Source organism: Agelaius phoeniceus, chromosome 35 (genome assembly GCF_051311805.1).
Source record: "Agelaius phoeniceus isolate bAgePho1 chromosome 35, bAgePho1.hap1, whole genome shotgun sequence".
Classification (NCBI taxonomy): domain Eukaryota; kingdom Metazoa; phylum Chordata; class Aves; order Passeriformes; family Icteridae; genus Agelaius; species Agelaius phoeniceus.
Genome location: NC_135299.1, coordinates 3,224,993 through 3,243,390, shown reverse-complemented (window position 1 = coordinate 3,243,390; position 18,398 = coordinate 3,224,993). Strand labels below are relative to the sequence as shown.

At 50.1% G+C, this 18,398-nt stretch overlaps 2 protein-coding genes across 2 annotated transcripts; both read left to right on the top strand.

The window, feature by feature from the left end:
• The first annotated feature begins 3,714 nt into the window (after positions 1-3,714).
• Positions 3,715-7,563, top strand: LOC129130565 (keratin, type II cytoskeletal cochleal-like). The gene is made up of 9 exons (XM_054649068.2): positions 3,715-4,299; positions 5,077-5,291; positions 5,438-5,498; positions 5,659-5,754; positions 5,923-6,087; positions 6,196-6,321; positions 6,523-6,743; positions 7,089-7,123; positions 7,208-7,563. Exons 1-9 carry the CDS (start codon positions 3,715-3,717, stop codon positions 7,561-7,563), a joined length of 1,860 nt encoding a protein of 619 aa, XP_054505043.2.
• Positions 7,564-11,867: 4,304 nt separating this feature from the next.
• Positions 11,868-15,618, top strand: LOC143696447 (keratin, type II cytoskeletal 6A-like). The gene is made up of 9 exons (XM_077192660.1): positions 11,868-12,521; positions 13,376-13,590; positions 13,737-13,797; positions 13,958-14,053; positions 14,187-14,351; positions 14,460-14,585; positions 14,703-14,923; positions 15,202-15,236; positions 15,344-15,618. The coding sequence occupies exons 1-9, from the start codon at positions 12,012-12,014 to the stop codon at positions 15,616-15,618; spliced, it is 1,704 nt and encodes a 567-aa protein (XP_077048775.1). The 5' UTR covers positions 11,868-12,011.
• The last annotated feature ends 2,780 nt before the right edge of the window (positions 15,619-18,398 follow it).

Below are 18,398 nucleotides of genomic sequence, written 5' to 3'. Positions count from 1 at the left end.
TCTCAATAAATTGCAGAGAATATTCATGATTGTTGTGTTGTTGCTTTAGGAGCTGCTCTGGGCAGGGTGGGAGAGGGGGTTTTTCTCCAGCCTGTCCCTATGTTTTGAGGGAGCAGATCAGTGGTGGGGATGGATCAGGGAAGGTGCCTCAGCTCAGATGATGCTCTTGACTCTCCCCTGAAGGCACAAGCCTATATCTGGAATGGTGGAGGTCTGGATCCTCCAGCTGAACAATAAGAAATAAGACCCCAGGTTGGAGACCTGGAATCTTTGAATAATGGAATGGTTTGGATTGGAAGGGACCATAAAGATCATTCAATTCCAAACCCCTGCCATGAACAGGGACACCTTCCACTAGACAGAAGTTGTCGCATCCCTTGGACCAACCAATGAAATTAAGTTGCTGCTTCTAAGGTTCCTTTGGGATCATCTCCAGGTGCAGGAGACTTTGACCTGCATTAGGTGAAGGAGATGGCACCAGTGTTGCCGTGTGCAGTGGTGGTAGGGCAGGTGAATATGGATCAGGATGTTGGTGATGCACCTGCCACTGGCTGCAGTCAGCCACAAACTCATCTGCCCCAGGATGAGCCACGATTTCAGCGTGGGAATACAATGGGCTGGGAAGGTGTGATTCATCCCCATCCATGAGCTCAGGTACCATCCTCTCCCTGAGAAGCTGATTAATTCCTCAGCGGCTCATCCTTGCTCCAAGAGCAGGAGGGAGAGAGATTTGGAGGAGCTCAAGGTTGGAGTTTAGGAGGGGAGTCCAGAGTGTTTGATCTGAGCTGTGCTGTGGTTCCTCCACCACCTGGAGAGATCAAAGAGGCAGAAAACACTGTCAGTGGTGCTTCAGGAATCCCACAACAGCCTCTGGGAGTTGCTGATGTTCCCAGAGTGGGTCAGGAAGCTGCAGACTGAGGAAGAGGTCCAGGAAAGGCAACAGGGAATGACTACAGGCTTCTTGGAAGAGACAATTATACCATTGGAAGCCCAACAGGAGGGTGCCAGGGTTGGGGAACATGGCTGGGTTTGGCCCAACAAGAAGATGCTGAGAAGGCTCTAAGAAGCTGGTGTTGTGCCAGGAGCACTTTGAGGTTTGGCTTGGGGAAAGAGTCACCTGTTTTGGTGCTTAATTTTAAGAGTCTCTTTCTTCTCAGCTTTAAAATCCAGAACACAGCATTGTAGTGCCATGTGAGGAGTTGTTTCAACACTTCTTCTGTGCAAGATCCATGACGGAAGCTCTTGGCTGGGTCAGATGCGAAGCCGGAGCATGGCTTTGGTCTCCATCCATGTTTTCTGACGAGTTCACATTTTCCCTGGTGTTGATCTTACCGTGTTCAACTCCCTGTGTGAGAGATCTGAAGGATCACTTTGGTGTTGAGTCTCACCTGAAGGAGGCTGAAGTGACTCCAGGTTTGGAATAATCTGCACATCTTGTCTGAAGCTGTCAGAGTGACTCAATCTGGGCGTCTTATCTGCAGGAGCTGAGTGTGGTCAGCACCCAGGCATCTGGCTGACTTTGCAGATCTTCCTCCTTGCTGTGGAACCTCCTTGTGGGATATTCCAGTGAAGTGCTGGTGCCTTCATACCATGGGTTTGGCAGCTGGGAGGGAGGCCAGGAGAAGGGACAACCTACTTTCTCCACCTAAACCCGAGCCACTCTGCAGCTGTCCCAGGCTGCTCGTCATGAGCAAGTGAGCTGGGCTGCAGGATGGTCTGGAGAGCTTAAATGTCCATCTGGGAGATGACCATGGAGAAACCAGCCCGTCTTGATTGCACCTGCTTTTGGAAAGGAGGGTGTCCCCTCTGTGCTTTGGGGGTGCTGTCCATTCTCCAGCTGCAGGAACACACACCTGGGCAACCTTTGGCCAACCATTGGTCCCCCTCAAATCTGGATAACCTTGTCCAACTCGTACCTGAATCCCTTGAGAGAGGGATAATCTTGACCAGCCAGGAGCTAGGAGTGGGACAACTCTGTTCAAGTGTTACTGAGCCCCCAGGACTGGGATAACTTTGGCCAGCTGTTGAGTCTCCCGAGGGTGGGATAACCCTTGGCTAACCATTGACTCCCTCAAGGGGAATGTTCTCTCCTCCCTGTTCCAGGTTGACCGGGGGGCTCAGTACCCCTGTCCCAGTGACAGTCAGGGACATTTCGGTTTTTGATGCCTCTTGTTACTTTCAAACCACATTTAGTTACCTAGATCTCATTGGGGACTCTGAAAATTCCTTCTCAAGTTCTGCATTCATATACGAGTCTTTTGAATGGCCTTAAATTCATGTTTCAAGGGCTAGAATGTGCATTTTCTGTAATTTTTTCATTACTTGTGCTGTTTTCTAGGAAAATGTGAATATTCATTTTCTATTTAATTCATTAAATTGTTCCAGTATTTAATTGATAATATCCAGATAGATAAAACCTTTAGAATGCCTCTTATATAGTATTTACAGACTTGGCTTCCTTTTAAACTAAAATCTACTTTTTTTTGGAACCCACTGATATTATTTGTATTTTCTGTAATTAATTAAATTTCATTTACATGTAACACACACACACAAAAAGGGTTTATTTCAGAGACATTCTATAAAATACATTTCTAAACCACATTCCTAAACCACATTCCTTTCCCAATAAGTTATTTGGAAGCAAAAGGTTATACTGTGCCTTGGGGGTTGTAACAGCTTCATTTCTCAGAAGGCTTTTCCATGTCAGTCATCTCATTTTTGGGAAAAAAAAAAAGGTAATTCAGAAGTTGTGGGATTCACCAGAGTAGCAGGAACCCCTTACCACTTCAAATTGTTCATCTGTTGCTCCTCCTCCATAGTCTTTGTCTGTCTGTCCCTGACATTGTCGCCAAAGAGTTCCCAATGTGTCCCTTCATTCTTCCTCAAGTTGTCATTCTCTGTCACCCTCAGAACATTGAGGAGAGTAGGATGATTCCAGTCACATTCTTCCCTCTGCTCCAGCATCATCCAAAGCCCCAGCTGGTTGTCCCAGATTTGCGGAGTTGCAAGTGGAGGGAATTCAGTCTACAGGCAGAAGACACTCCCACAGTAGTGACACCACATGCTCCAAGGAGATATTTTTCCTCTCTAGCAGGAGAATATGCTGAGTCTCCTCAAATTTTGGTGTCATGAATTCCCATTCAGGATTGGGAAACATCTCCTGAAACGCAAATGCAATTTAACATATAAAAAAGAGATTAAGGGTGTGTGTAAGGAATTGTGAAAGCCATATTATAGCTGGGATTTCATCAAAACTTTTGTCTTTCTGTGGAGCTTTGATAGGGAGATCTCTATCTGGAATTATTGGGAGTTACTAATGAGGGCTGGATAGCCAATGAGGGGCTTTAGAAAAGGGGTTTATGAATAAAATTGATTTCCAAGATGTCATAAAGATATGAGAGTCCACTTAGTCATGGAAACGTGTCTCGAAGCTCTTTTTTTATTCACCTCTAGATTACAGGGTGTGTTTCTGGGAAGTCCCAAATATGGCAAAGCTCATGGAGAATCTGTCAACAACCCCGTGCTGATGAAAATACTAAATTGCTTTCCACCTTCACGCCCAAGCTGTCCCAGCCCACCTCCAGCAGTGGATAAAAGGGAATGCCCGAAGCTGCTGGAGCCAGAGAAGACTGCAGACTTCTTTTTGCCCTCATCAACTCTGTTGGTCTTTCCGCTCTTCTGGATTTTGATTCTGCTTGGAAGAAACCAGCCATGTCTCGTCAGTCTGTCTGCATGAGCTTTGGAGTCGGGGGAAGAAAGGGATTCAGCTCCTGCTCTGCTGTTGGTGGTGGATTTGGAGGCGGTGGTGGCCGGAGCAAGATCAGCTACAGCTCGTACTCCTCATCCCGGGGAGGAAGTGGAGGAGGACACTGTGGGGGGTTCAGCAGCCGGAGTCTCCATAGCATGGGGGGCAGCAGAAGGATTGCCATGGGCGGATGTTATGGTGGTGGTGGATACGGTGGCAGGATGGGTGGCTTTGGTGGAGGAATGAGCTGTGGAGGGATGGGTGGTGGTGGAATGGGCGGTGGAGGAATGGGAATGGGTGGCTTTGGTGGTGGAATGGGTGGTGGGGCAGGAATGGGTGGCTTTGGTGGTGGAATGGGCAGTGGGGGAATGGGCGGAATGGGTGGCTTTGGTGGTCCAGGCTTCCCTGGAGGCATCCAGCCGGTGCAAGTTGACCCCAGCCTCCTGCGTCCGGTCCACGTTGAGATCGACCCCCAGATCCAGCAAGTCAAAAACCAGGAAAAGGAGCAGATCAAGACCCTGAACAACCAGTTTGCCTCCTTCATTGACAAGGTGAGAGTTTAGGACAGGGTCTTTTTGGAGGTGGAATGTCAAACAACTTCCTTGGGCTATGGACAGGGAATTTTTTCACCTACGAAGAGTTGTTGGAGTTGTCAGACCAATGCCTCAGCATCAAATTGTAATTAGTCAGGTTTACTTAATAAGTAACACTAAACAATAGAGGAGGTTTTGTGCTAATGGAAGATTAAAGAGAACATCTGCAGGATATTCTGGGGATTGTCTAGCCAAGGCACTTCTGCAGCCTCATTTTGGGTGATTCAGGGCAAAGTCATGACTGTAAATTTAATTGTCCTAAGAGTTCTCATTGCTGGGATTTGCTTTTTGATGAAACTTTCTTCTCAAAGCCTGATTCAAGAAACTGCAGAGCATTAAACCCCTTTTCAATACTCTTGGATTATTTTAATTTCAAATAGAAGCCAAAGAAATAGAAAATCCCTCCCAAGAGAATGCATGGCCAGTTAGGGAATAAAAATTTAATCTTTCTTGACTTCAGTGCTGGAAAGATAATGACAAAGCCCAATCCTGATGCTATGGAAAATTGGGATGATGTCTTTACTGGGAACATTGCTTTGTCCCCAGGGGAGAAGTTCAGAATGACTCAAAATTAATTGTCTAATAACAAATAAATTAAATAATGCTTCTCATGCACCTCAGGAGCTTGAGTACTTGAATGAGACATAGATGGGGAATGATTCCCTGGGCTCCCAAATCTCCTAGGAGTGGAATGTCTCTCTGGTGAATGTCTCACACACCCTTTGTTGGCCATAGGTCCGATTCCTGGAGCAGCAGAACAAGGTGCTCTCCACCAAGTGGGAGCTGCTCCAGCAGCAAGGGCCGTCAGGGCCCAGGAAGAACCTGGATGTGATCTTTGAGAACTACATCCAGAACCTGCGGAGGCAGCTGGAATCAATCCTGGCACAGCGGGGCCAGCTGGAATCGGAGCTGCAGAACATGAGGCAGTACGTGGAGGAGTTCAAAACCAAGTGAGTGCGGGGACAGACGGGGAGGGACGAGCAGGGAGAGCGGAGCTGATGAGGAGACCCCGTGAGTGGAGTGACCACTGCAGGTGAGCACCCCCAGGGGTCTCCAAGGGGGTCTCAGAGTCTCACTTTGTCCTGCCCCACCACAGGTATGAGGAGGAGATCAACCGTCGCACGGCTGCTGAGAACGAGTTTGTGGTGCTGAAGAAGGTGAGTCTGGAAGACACCAGCAGGGATAGGGTGAGGGGGGACAGGAGGTAAAGACATGGGAAGGACTCAGCTCCAAGATGGGCAGATCCCAACAGGAAGAGCCAACAGCTCTTGTGCGATGAACGGAAGCCATGGTCTAATTCTGAGATCTTTCCTTTAGGATGTGGACAGTGCCTACATGACCAAAGTTGAGCTGGAAGCCAGGGTGGGAGCTCTGACAGATGAAATCAACTTCCTGAGGGTCATCTACGAGGAGGTAGGAGCTCTCTCTTCCCCTTGGTGAAGTTTTAATGAGGGTGTGGTGGCCAAAGTCACTGAGGTTGGACTGAGCGTCTTTGTGGATTTGATCTGGAGAGGTTGCCTGGAGCTACTGCTCTTCTCTCCCCTCAAGAGATGGTGCCTCTGACTCATGTCTTGGTTGCAGGAGCTGTCCCAGATGCAGACGATCAGTCGGGATCTGTCCGTGGTGGTGTCCATGGACAACAACCGGCACCTGGACCTGGACAGCATCATCGAGGAGGTCCGGCGCCAGTACGAGCAGATTGCCCAGAGCAGCCGGGCTGAGGCCGAGGCCTGGTACCAGAGCCGGGTGAGTTGGGAAGGGCTCGAGGCTCCTGGGACAGTCCCCACTGTCTGAACCACCTGAGCGTTTGGTCAGCTTTGGTCCTGATGGGTGTCTTTGTCCCCACTTATCCAGTATGAAGAGCTCCAGAACACTGCTGGAAAACACGGGGACAGCCTCCGCAACACCAAGATGGAGATCCAGGAGTTGACCAGGAATGTCCAGAGGCTGCGGGCTGAGATTGAGAACGTGAAGAAGCAGGTAAGGGACCATCAGCTCCTCACTGGGTAACAGCTGTGTGCTGGGTCAGAATGGGGCTGGGTGGTGAGAGGGAAAGTAATCATGAAAATTCAAACCCTTTGGAGAAGATAGATTATGTCTGTCTGTTTTCCTTCTTGTTTGTGCCATGAGGATGCTCCAGTGGGCAAAAGGGATCTCACACACTGGTTTTCTCTTCCTTAGAACCAGCAGCTTCAGGCAGCCATCGCTGAGGCTGAGGAGAGAGGGGAGATGGCCATCAAGGATGCCAGGAGGAAGCTGGAAGAGCTGGAATGTGCCCTGAACAAGGACAAGGAGGAGCTGGCTCGCCTGCTGAAGGAGTACCAGGAACTGCTGAACACCAAAATTGCACTGGATGTTGAGATTGCCATGTACAGGAAGCTGCTGGAGGGAGAGGAGAACAGGTAGCTAATTGGCATCTATTTGACTAAATTCTTGACGGATTATAAGATGTGTGGCTAAAACTTTTGAACCCACACTAAAGACTGATTTTGTGTCATTCATGCTCTAATTCCCAAGTATATATTAATTATATTAGGCTTAAACATACTTGAGTGGGTTTTCCATCTTAAAAGAATGTTGCTTGTTTCTCTAAAGAATAATTGGAAAATTCTGAAAAAAAATTGAATAGGTTGCTGATTTTTTTAAAGAATAATTGAGAAACATAAACTTGTACAAGAAAAGGAAATTCTTAGCTGAAGAGCCGTGCACTTCCCAGAGGAATAACTGGTCCCATTTTCCCTTCACAGGCTGTGCAACGACAGCATGTCCAACGTCAATGTCTGTAAGTATCTGCCCTGGGGTCCTTCAGAAGTGGTAGAACTTGTTCTTTTGGGCAACAGGTGAGTAACCTGTGCTTCTCTTCCAGCTGTGGTAGGCAGGACGACTGTCTCTGGAGGCAGAGGAGGCATGGGAGGAGGATTCGGAGGCAGCGGCATGGGAGGAGGATTCGGAGGCGGCAGCTGTGGAATGGGAGGAGGATTCGGAGGCGGCAGCGGCATGGGAGGAGGAATGGGAGGAGGAATGGGAGGAGGCGGCATCTGCGGAGGAGGCAGCAGCTTTGGAGGAGGCAGCATGGGTGGCAGCTGTGGGATGGGGGGAGGAATGTACTCTGGTGGCTTCTCCTCTGGAAGCGGAAGGATGTGCGGCTCTGGCGGGGGATCCTCCTCCGTGCGGAGATGCGTCACCACCACCTCGGTCAAATCTTCGGGAGTGAGATTCTGAGCCCCGAAGGTTGACAAGGAAAGAAGCACCTCCTCTCTCCCCCTGGCAGCAGCCCAGCCTCCTGAAGCCCAGCTCTGGTGTCCTGCAATGGGATGAACTGTGTCCCTCTCGCCCAGCTTGTCCCAGATCCTGGTCCCACCCGGTGGTTTGGTGGCGATGCCGTGGGCGTCCCGGCACCGGGAGCTGCCCGGCAGGAGGGGCTGCCCTGCCTTCCTTGCTGTGTTGTACATTTCTTTTGGCAAATGTGTATAAAACTCCTCTTTCCTCCTCTCTCCCCCTGTTCTGCATCCCCAGCTCCCTTCCTCTGTGTGTGTGTCCTGCCCTCCTTCCCTAGGATGTTGCCATTCCCAATAAATTGCAGAGAACATTCATGATGTTGTTGTGTCAATGCTTCGGGAGCCACTCTGGGAAGGGCGGTTCATGCTTTGGGAAGCAGCTCATTGTGAAGCTGGGGGGGGTCATTCTCTGCTCAATGTGTCGTACCTGCTCTTTGATGGAGGTGAACAGGTAGGGTGGACCAGGGCAGCAATCACAGCTCAAGTGATGACTGACTCTTACCTGAGGGCACAAGTCCAGGTGCTGGGTGCTGGATGCTGGATGCTCAGCTCACACAACACTCAGTAACTGAGGCAGCAGAAGACCAAACAGGAATACAGGAGCCTGCTCAATTTTTAGGCATCTCCTGACATAGTGAATCATCCAGTTCATCCCTAGAATCCTGTAAAGTTACTCCCACAGCAGATTTCTGCAATTGTTGCATCTGGAAAGCTCCAGCACAAAGAGTTCCAGTATCTTCCCAGTCATTGAGCTAATACAAGCTGCCCTGCCCCAGTTTTTTGGGCTCAGCTTTAGGCACACAGAGGCACTCAGTGCCTTGGTGCCCATGTCACATCTCTCCACATGTGGCAACACTCCAATTCCTGAAGCTCTAGGAAAGGGACTTTCTCAATCCCTCTTGGATTTTGGAAGCTCTGCAAAGGGTCTGTGAAACCTGTGCCCCGGGACTTGGTCAGGAACATTCCCAGTGCCCTGTTGCCAGACCAGTAGAGACCCACAGGGCCTGATGATGGATGATGAGAATCAGCAGCAGCAGGTGGGAGCCAACACTGGATAAGAGTCATCTGAGTTTTCTGCCTCTGAATGGTCTTCAAGTTGTGATGAGGAAGTGGCAGGGTAGGAGCCCCTTGGGTGGGGGAGCTGGTGAACATGGATAACAATGGATCAGGATGTTGGTCAAGTGCCTGCTTCTGGTGCACACCTGGGCTGTGGGATGGCCAGGTGGGATGCACAGCTTGGCACCCAAGAGCAGGGGGAGCACTGGAGAGCCATGTACCATCCCTGACCAGCCATGGGAACACGACGGGCTGGGAAGGTGTGATTCATCCTCATCCATGAGCTCAGGTACCATCCTCTCCCTGAGAAGCTGATTAATTCCCCAGCGGCTCATCCTTGCTCCAAGAGCAGGACAGATCTGGAGGAGCTCAAGGCGGGGGTGTTGCTATAGAGCACGACACAGTGCAAGCACCAAGACTCAGATCAGAAGGCTGTATAGGGCTATTTATTAAAGCAACAGGTTGCCTTTATAGTTTTACAGGATAATTACATTTGCTTAACAAACACATACACTGCCCATTGGTCATGAAAACGAAACAAAACTCTCAATAGGTGAAAAGGAGCCATGTGAGCCAACTAAAGTCCTTATCTTTTGACTTTCTCTCTTTCTTCACATTGTCATGGTGATAGCCTTGGTACCTTCCTTGAGGGAGATACAAGGCTTTCCTTATCTTCGGGAAGCCTTCACTGGCTCACAAGAACAGCACAAAAATGTCTTTCCTACAGGAGGGTTTGGGAGGGGAGTCCAGAGTGTTTGATCTGTGGTCTCTCCACCACCTGGAGAGATCAAAGAGACAGAAAATGCTGCCAGTGGTGGTTCAGGAGTCCCACAACAGCCTCTGGGAGTTGCTGATGTTCCTAGAGTGGGACAGGAAGCTGCAGACCGAGGAAGAGGTCCAGGAAAGGCAGTGAGCTCTTGGAAAAGGGGGTTCTCCCCACGTTGAAGGGTGCTGGAGCTGGAATTGTGGCTGGGTTTGGCCCAAATAAAGATGCTGAGTAGGCAATGCCTGTGCAAAGCTGGTGTTGTGCCAGGAGCACTTTGAGGTTTGGCTTGGGGCAAGAGTCACCTGTTTTGGTGTTTAATCACCTGTTTCGGTGTATAATTTTAAGGGCCTGTTTCTTCTAAACTTTACAACAAACTTTACATGGCGTTGTAGCGCTGCTGAGAAGAGTCATTGCGACACCTCCTCCGTGCTCCTGGCTGGGTTAGATGCGAAGCCGGAGTGTGGCTCAGTCTTCATCCATGTTTTCTGCCGAGTTCACATTTTCTCTGGTGTTGATGATTCTGCTGTGCACAGCTCCTTGCGCAAGAGATCTGAGAGCATGGCTGGAGCCCAGCTGCCTGGCGAGTTTTACCTGGAGGAGACTCGGGTGACTCCAGGTTTGGAATAATCTGCACATCTTGTCTGAAGACGTCAGAGTGACTCAATCTGGGCGTCTTATCTGCAGGAGCTGAGTGTGGTCAGCACCCAGGCATCTGGCTGACTTTGCAGATCTTCCTCCTTGCTGTGGAACCTCCTTGTGGGATATTCCAGTGAAGTGCTGGTGCCTTCATACCATGGGTTTGGCAGCTGGGAGGGAGGCCAGGAGAAGGGACAACCTGCTTTCTCCACCTAAACCCGAGCCACTCTGCAGCTGTCCCAGGCTGCTCGTCATGAGCAAGTGAGCTGGGCTGCAGGATGGTCTGGAGAGCTTAAATGTCCATCTGGGAGATGACCATGGAGAAACCAGCCCGTCTTGATTGCACCTGCTTTTGGAAAGGAGGATGTCCCCTCTGTGCTTTGGGGGTGCTGTCCATTCTCCAGCTGCGGGAACACACACCTGGGCAACCTTTGGCCAACCATGACTTGTGTCCCTCAAGGGTGGGACAATCCTTTGCCAACTGTTTAGTCCATTAAAGAGGGATAATCCTTGGTGACCTGTTGTGTACTTCAATTGCTGAATAACTGCTGGCAACAGTTGAGTCCCTAAGGGTGGGATAATCTTGGCCAACATTTGAATCCACGACAAGGGTAATGTCCTCTCCTTCCTCCCGTTCCACACAGTCTGTGGTTCCAGAAGCATCATCCCAGTGACAATCAATACAATTCATGTTTCTGATTCCTCCAGTGGCTTTTGGAAGTGTTTTCCTGGGCTGGTTTTCCAAAGTGTTTGCTGTGTCCATGGCCACCAGCTGATTCTAGGGATGCTTTCAAACCACATTTACCTGCCCAAATCTCTCTGGTATGATGATGAAAACTCAAAACATGCAGCTGGGAAGCTTAAAAACAGGGTATTTTTTGAGTGCTGAAGTGCTTCAAGATATGTATTTCCCTTGACTTTTATTCATGATTTTAAGGAAATAAGAATGAAGGAAATGTTAGTGTTTTTTACCAATAAAATCAATAAATGTAACAAAAATATTTATTTGATTAGTGAGGCTCAGAAGGTACATTACAAGATGTCCTTCACGTGAGTGTCCAAACCCATTGCCGGGGAGCTGGTACATGAAATGAAACATTATTGTCAGTCATCATTACAACATCTACTGCCTGGAGCGTCCTTTCCATCCTCTGTGGCTTGACAATCCCTGTGGCCATTGGAAAAACACAAGCAAAGAGTTGGACATCCTTGTCCTCTTGCTCTGGTGCTCAGAATCCCAGGACCTGATTGTCTCAGACTTTGTGGGACACATTTTGGAGGGAAAAATTCCACCTGATGCTCTTAGGAAGGAACTAAGCAGCTCCTTTCTGGTTAAAACAGAAATGCTGACCCATTAAATGTTAATGATGCAGCATTTTTCTACTTGGAAAGCCATTGGGAATTTTCTGCTTAACAAGGAGATGCGATGTGTGCTTGGGGGAATTGTGAAAGACTCGTTCTACCTGGGTTTCACCAAAATCCTTGCCTGGTGTGGAGTGTCAGGCAAAAAATCTGGAGTCAGACAACCTGTGGAGTCGTTAGGAGCAGGCAGGGAAGTGGGAGGAGGGAAGAACATGACAACATCACTGTAAAATATATTTTTCCAGATGACATAAAGATATAGGAGTCCACTTACTCACAGAGACCTGCCTCGGTGCTCCTGCTTTTCCCTCTGCATGGTGAAGCGGATTTCTGGGTGGAGTCACCAATTTGGCAAAAAATCTGTTAACCGCACCAAGCTGATGAAGACAGTAAATTTGTTTCCTCTTCACGCCCAAGTTGTCCCAGCCCACCTCCAGGAGCAGATAAAAGGGAATGCCTGGAGCTGTGGAGCCAGAGAAGACTCTGAGCACTTCTCTCTGCCCTCAGCACCAGCTCAGCTCTGTGGATCTCCTCACCTTCCCCAGTTTGGGCTCTTTTGAGGAGAAGCAGTCATGTCTCGTCAATCTGTCTGCAGAAGCTTCGGAGTTGGGAGCAAAAGGGGATTCAGCTCCTGCTCTGCTGTTGGTGGTGGCTTTGGAGGTGGCGGCCGGAGCAGGATCAGCTACAGCTCGTTCTCCACATCCAGGGGGATTGGAGGTGGCAGCGGACGCTGTGCAGGATTCAGCAGCCGGAGCCTCCACAACTTGGGTGGCAGCACAAGGATTTCCATGGGCAGCTCTTACGGCAGTGGCTACGGATGTAGAATTGGTGGCTTTGGTGGAGGATTTCCAGGAGGATTCGGTGGCATTGGAGGAGGTGTCATTGGTGGAGGAATGGGTGGCTTTTGTGGCCCCATCAGAGGTGGCCCCGGGTTCCCTGGAGGCATCCAGCCAGTGCAGGTGGACCCAACCCTCCTGCGGCCGGTCCACGTTGACATTGACCCTCAGATCCAGCAAGTGAAGTGCCAGGAGAAGGAGCAGATCAAGACTCTGAACAACCAGTTTGCCTCCTTCATTGACAAGGTGAGAGGTTGGAGCTGGATTTGCTTGGGAATGGGAAAACTGCAGAAATTCCTTGTGCTCTGGAGAAGGAAATAACATCCTTCTCAGCTCAGTGTTGGGCTGTAATTGTTTCCATTCTGTTCCACCTGGTTTCCTCCTGAGGAAGTGTCAAAATTTAGCATGCACAGAGAAACTGAACAACTTTCTCCAGGTTTGGTGGATGCACACTGGTTTTCACTCCAGTGTAGACAGGCCAAAGGGATGGGGATATACTCAGTGACCAAAGTGTTTATTTAAGTCTGTCCTTTCTCTGGGATAATTTTTTTCTCAAGGAACTTAAAATCTAGGAATGAAATTAAAAAAAAATTCCCAACCATTTCTTCTTTCAGTTTAAGTGCAGATGAGCTCCCTTTAAATAATCTGAACTGGGAGAATGTTAGTTATAAGCGTGCTCTTTTGTCTTTTAAATATATGATGTGTATATGGAATAATTTCTGTCTAATAAGAGGAATGTTCTTGAATATGGAGACCACTGGGATGTCATTCACTGGTAGGTCAAAAAGGATCTGATGCTCCTGAAAATTAATGTCAAAAAATCCTGACTGGTATTGGAAATAAGTTGTAGGATTGGAATGGAAGCATTTCAATAGCTGCCCCCAGAAAAAAAAAAAAAAAGAGAGCAGAAATACAGGAGGAGGAAAGAGGAATTTAACAATAATTGGGAAAAAAAGGAGAAAAAAGGGAGGAATTTTCCCCTTGGAAGCAGTGGGAAGGGTTTTGGGGATTGATTCCCATGGCCTTTCAAAGCTCCCTGGAGCTTCGAGCAGTGGGATGTCTCTCTGGTGAATGTCTCACACACCCTTTGTTGGCCGTAGGTCCGATTCCTGGAGCAGCAGAACAAGGTGCTCTCCACCAAGTGGGAGCTGCTCCAGCAGCAAGGGCCGTCAGGGCCCAGGAAGAACCTGGATGTGATCTTTGAGAACTACATCCAGAACCTGCGGAGGAGGCTGGACTCTCTGCTGGGGCAGCGGGGCCAGCTGGAATCGGAGCTGCAGAACATGAGGCAGTACGTGGAGGAGTTCAAAACCAAGTGAGTGTGGGGACAGACAGGGAGGGATGAGCGGGGAGAGCGGAGCTGATGAGGAGACCCCGTGAGTGGAGTGACCACTGCAGGTGAGCACCCCCAGGGGTCTCTGAGGGGGTCTCAGAGTCTCACTTTGTCCTGCCCCACCACAGGTATGAGGAGGAGATCAACCGTCGCACGGCTGCTGAGAACGAGTTTGTGGTGCTGAAGAAGGTGAGTCTGGAAGACACCAGCAGGGATAGGGTGAGGGGGGACAGGAGGTAAAGACATGGGAAGGACTCAGCTCCAAGATGGGCAGATCCCAACAGGAAGAGCCAACAGCTCTTGTGCGATGAACGGAAGCCATGGTCTAATTCTGAGATCTTTCCTTTAGGATGTGGACTGTGCCTACATGACCAAAGTTGAGCTGGAAGCCAAGGTGGGAGCTCTGACAGACGAAATCAACTTCCTGAGGTGCATCTACGAGGAGGTAGGAGCTCTCTCTTCTCCTGGGGGACTGGTGTTGCAATGAGGAGGCCAAACATTGAGGTTGGATGGGGTGTCTGGGTGGATTTAGGCCTCCAGATGGTGGATGGTGCCTCTGACTCATGTCTTGGTTGCAGGAGCTGGCTCAGATGCAGACGATCAGCCGGGATCTGTCCGTGGTGGTGTCCATGGACAACAACCGGCACCTGGACCTGGACAGCATCATCGAGGAGGTCCGGCGCCAGTACGAGCAGATCGCTCAGAACAGCCGGGCTGAGGCCGAGGCCTGGTACCAGAGCCGGGTGAGTTGGGAAGGGCTCAAGGCTCCTGGGACAGTCCCCACTGTCTGAACCACCTGAGCGTTTGGTCAGCTTTGGTCCTGATGGGTGTCTTTGTCCCCACTTATCCAGTATGAAGAGCTCCAGAGCACGGCCGGCCGGCATGGGGACAACCTCCGCAACACCAAGATTGAGATCCAGGAGCTGTCCAGGAATGTCCAGAGGCTGCGGACAGAGATTGAGAATGTGAAGAAACAGGTGGGGGTTGGCCAGTGTCTCACGGGTTCTTTCTGTTTTCCCTCCTCTTTGTGCCATGAGGATGCTCCAGTAGAGGATGGGCAGAGGGAATTAGGAAATTTACTTTCTTCTCCCCAGAACCATCATCTGCAGTCAGCCATTGCTGAGGCTGAAGAGAGGGGGGAGATGGCCACCAAGGATGCCAGGAGGAAGCTGGAAGAGCTGGAATGTGCTCTGAGCAAGGACAAGGAGGAGCTGGCTCGCCTGCTGAAGGAGTACCAGGAGCTGCTGAACATCAAGATCGCACTGGATGTTGAGATTGCCATGTACAGGAAGCTGCTGGAGGGAGAGGAGAACAGGTGAGACCTCCTACCATTGGCTGGGCCAGGGTTCTGTCTCCCCTTGGGTCAGATTCATCTTTACCCATCCCTCACAACACATTTAATATTAAAACTTGGTTACTTTCCTTTTTTCCTCCCAATTTTAACGCCAAAACAGAAACATGGTTCCCATGGGGAATACTTCTCAGGGGGCTTGATTGATCTTATATGAAACATGATATAAATGGAATATTTGGGGAAGAGTTTTGCTTCTGACTGTATACAGATTTACAACTGATGTTCCTCTCCCAACACAGGCTCTGCTTAGAGAACCCCTCCAACGTGAATGTCTGTAAGTATTCTCACATTGTTTTCTCTGCTGAATTACCTTTGTCCTTGGTTTTGTAAAGATTCCCAGGATGTTGCCTGGTGTTCAGTGAGCCTCTCCCTCTCTTCCAGCTGTGGTGGGCAGAACCACCGTGTGCGGAGGCAGATCTGGCAGCTTTGGAGCCAGCAATGGCCTGAGTGCAGGAGGAGTGTGCACGGTTGGTGGCGGAAACATCATTGGCGGCAGTTGTGGTGTGGGAGGAGGGATCCTCAGTGGAGGCTTCTCCTCCGGGAGCGGGAGGATGTGCAGCACTGCAGGTGGCAGCTTCATGGCCGGGGGAGGCTCCTCCTCTGTGCGGAGATGCGTCACCACCACGACGGTCAAATCCTCCGGGGTCAAATACTGAGCCCTCATCTCCATCCTCCCAGGGAAAGCAGCACCTTCCTCTTCCTCCCGCCAGCAGCACAGCCCCTTCCATCCCCATCGGTACTCAGGAGGAAAGAAACTGTTTCTGGGGGAAATCTCCCTAAAGTGAGATTGAAATCAAGACACATCCCTCTGGCCCAGCCTGGCTCTCACTGAGCCTCACTGGGGTGAATCATCTCCCTTGTGGGTCCCCAGCCCTGCAGAGCTCCCAGCGCTGCTGCACCAGCTGGGGAGTAGCCTGTGGAAAACCGCTCTTTCCTGTCACTTTTTAAGGCCTGTGTTTCCCTTGCACCCCTCATGGGTCCCCCTCATCCTGCTCCAGCTGTGTCAGGAGCCCACATGAACAGAAGGAAGGAGATGATGCCCCATAGTCAGATTTAGGAGTGAGAAACAGGTGTCTGGAGTTGTCCATCTTCCCCAGGTGGAGTAATTTGACAGCTTTAATGTTTTATGGATCCTTTTCCCTCCTCTCCTTCCTGCCTGGAGTGTGTGGCCCTGTTGCCCCCCTCTGTCGTGTGAATCAGCTGCTTCCTGCTGGTGCCCTGGCCCAGGGTCATTCAGTACCAATAAAATGCAGAGATATGAAGATATTTTTGTGTTGTCTCATCACTTGATGCTCCCCAGCAGAGGAGAAACACGGGTTTGCCCTGGGCCAGAGTGATTGCAGGGCAAACACAAACTGAACTGAGAAAGAATTGAGAGCAGGCCTGAGAGAAGGACTTGGGGGTGCTGGTGGGTGAGAGCTGGACCTGCCGCAGCCCAGAGACCCACGAGCCTGGGCTGAAGCCCCAACATGAGCAGCAGTGGGGGGGGGCTGTTCTGCTCTGCTCAGGTGAGACCCCACCTGCAGAGCTGCTCCAGCCTTGGGGAAGGATGTGGAGCTACTGGAGAGAGTCCAGAGGAGGCCATGGAGCTGCTCCGAGGGCTGGAGCTCCTCTGGGGCCAGGCTGGAAGATCTGGGGGTGCTCACCTGCAGAGAAGAGAGAGGAGACCTTTGAGCCCCTTCCAAGGGGCTCCAGGAGAGCTGGAGAGGGACTTGGAAAGGGGGTGATGGGACAAGAGGTCATGGCTTCAAAATGGAAAAGAGGAGAGTTAGATGAGATGTTGGGAAGGAATTCCTCCCTGTGAGAGCAGTGAGGCACTGGAATGGACTTCCACGAGATTGCCCCAACCCTGGAAGTGTCCAAGGCCAGGCTGGATGGGGCTTGGAGCAATCTGGGATAGTGGAATGTGTTACTGCCCATAGCAGAAGGTGGAACAGCATGAGCTTTAAGATCCTGTCCAACCCAAACCTTTACATGATCCTATTCTGAGCTGATTTAGATGATCTTGCGGCAATGTCAAGGTGTTTCCTTGGGCATCACCCTGAGAACTAGGATTCATTATTCCCATTTAGGGCTTGGGCTTGGGCTGGAGGTGGGTGGGAGCTTTGAGCAACCTGGTCTAATGGAAGGTGTCCCTGCCCATTGTGGAATCCTCTGAATCCTCCCACTCAGGGAAATCCCCAGGGCCTTGCCTTGGAAGAATAGATCACAGAATTTTCCCCACTTAGGCTGAAAGAGAGGACTCAGCCCATGGTGCTCTGCAGCACTACTGCCAATCTACATCAGATTGCCTCTCCCATTGGCCAGTTGACACTGCCCACTCCAATTATTCATTCCTCATTGGCCCTACAGGTTGCTGCCCTTGACCCTGCCCTTTGCCCACTCCTGTGCCCTCAGGTCATTGGTCACTGACCCCACATTGGTCACTGACCCCACACTATTTTGTCTTCATCTCTGATCCCTTTGGCGTGGTGGATGTAATAAACCTTGTCTGGAATACATCGTGCAAAGGCCCTTCCTGTCTTTCCTCTCCTGAGCTATCTGTGAGGTGTGTGTGTGTGTGTGCCTGGACTGGAAATGGCTGTTCTTGGGGCCTTTCTCTGAGCAGCTCCTGAAGGAGAGGCCTCAAAGAAGGTTGCAGCATTTCTACCACCCTGGCACACTGCACCAGCCCATGGCAGGGGTGGAACTGCATGGGCTTCATGTGATCATCTCATTCCAACTCCTGCCATGGAGGAGTCTCCAGTGGGGGGTTGGAGCCAGGGTGAGGAGGATAAATCCTCCCCAGGGCTGGCACAAGGATGAGCAGCACCCTCTGCCTGTCTGGCTGGGCTCTTACACCAGCTCCTGTGAGCGGTGGGAAGGTCTGACAACTCTGAGTGGACACAAATTACTCACAAAGAAAAAAAAAAAAAACCAACAGCATGAAAGAATAAGCCAGAGCCCAGAAACTGCCATCAGAGCTCCAGGTTGCCTAGCCAGCTTAGTCATTAGCCCTCTCCAAATTACATCCCACTGCAACCAAATTAATTTGATTAATGCTTGACTGGATTCTTCTGTAGCTCTGGGAGGAGCAAGAGATGAATCAGCCCTGACTCCTCAGCAGTGTGTGTGTTACGGGGGGTGGGACCAGATGGGATTTAGGGTCCTTTCCTACTTCAGCCATTCCATGATTCTATGATTGATCTGGCACAGAAAAAAATATGGAAATGGAGATCAGTATTGTCAAGTCCTTATCATCTAAATGAGCAAAATAAGGAAGAAATGATTGTTTTCATTTGAACTAGTGTTACTTTCCTGCTGTTTTTCTTATTTACCCCCAAATTTCCTTCCAGTTCACCCTCCTGACTTCTGAAGGATGTTTACACCAGGCTGCAATGTGTCTTATCCTGCTGTTTGAGTCAAAAATAACATTTCTGATTCTAAAATTCATAAG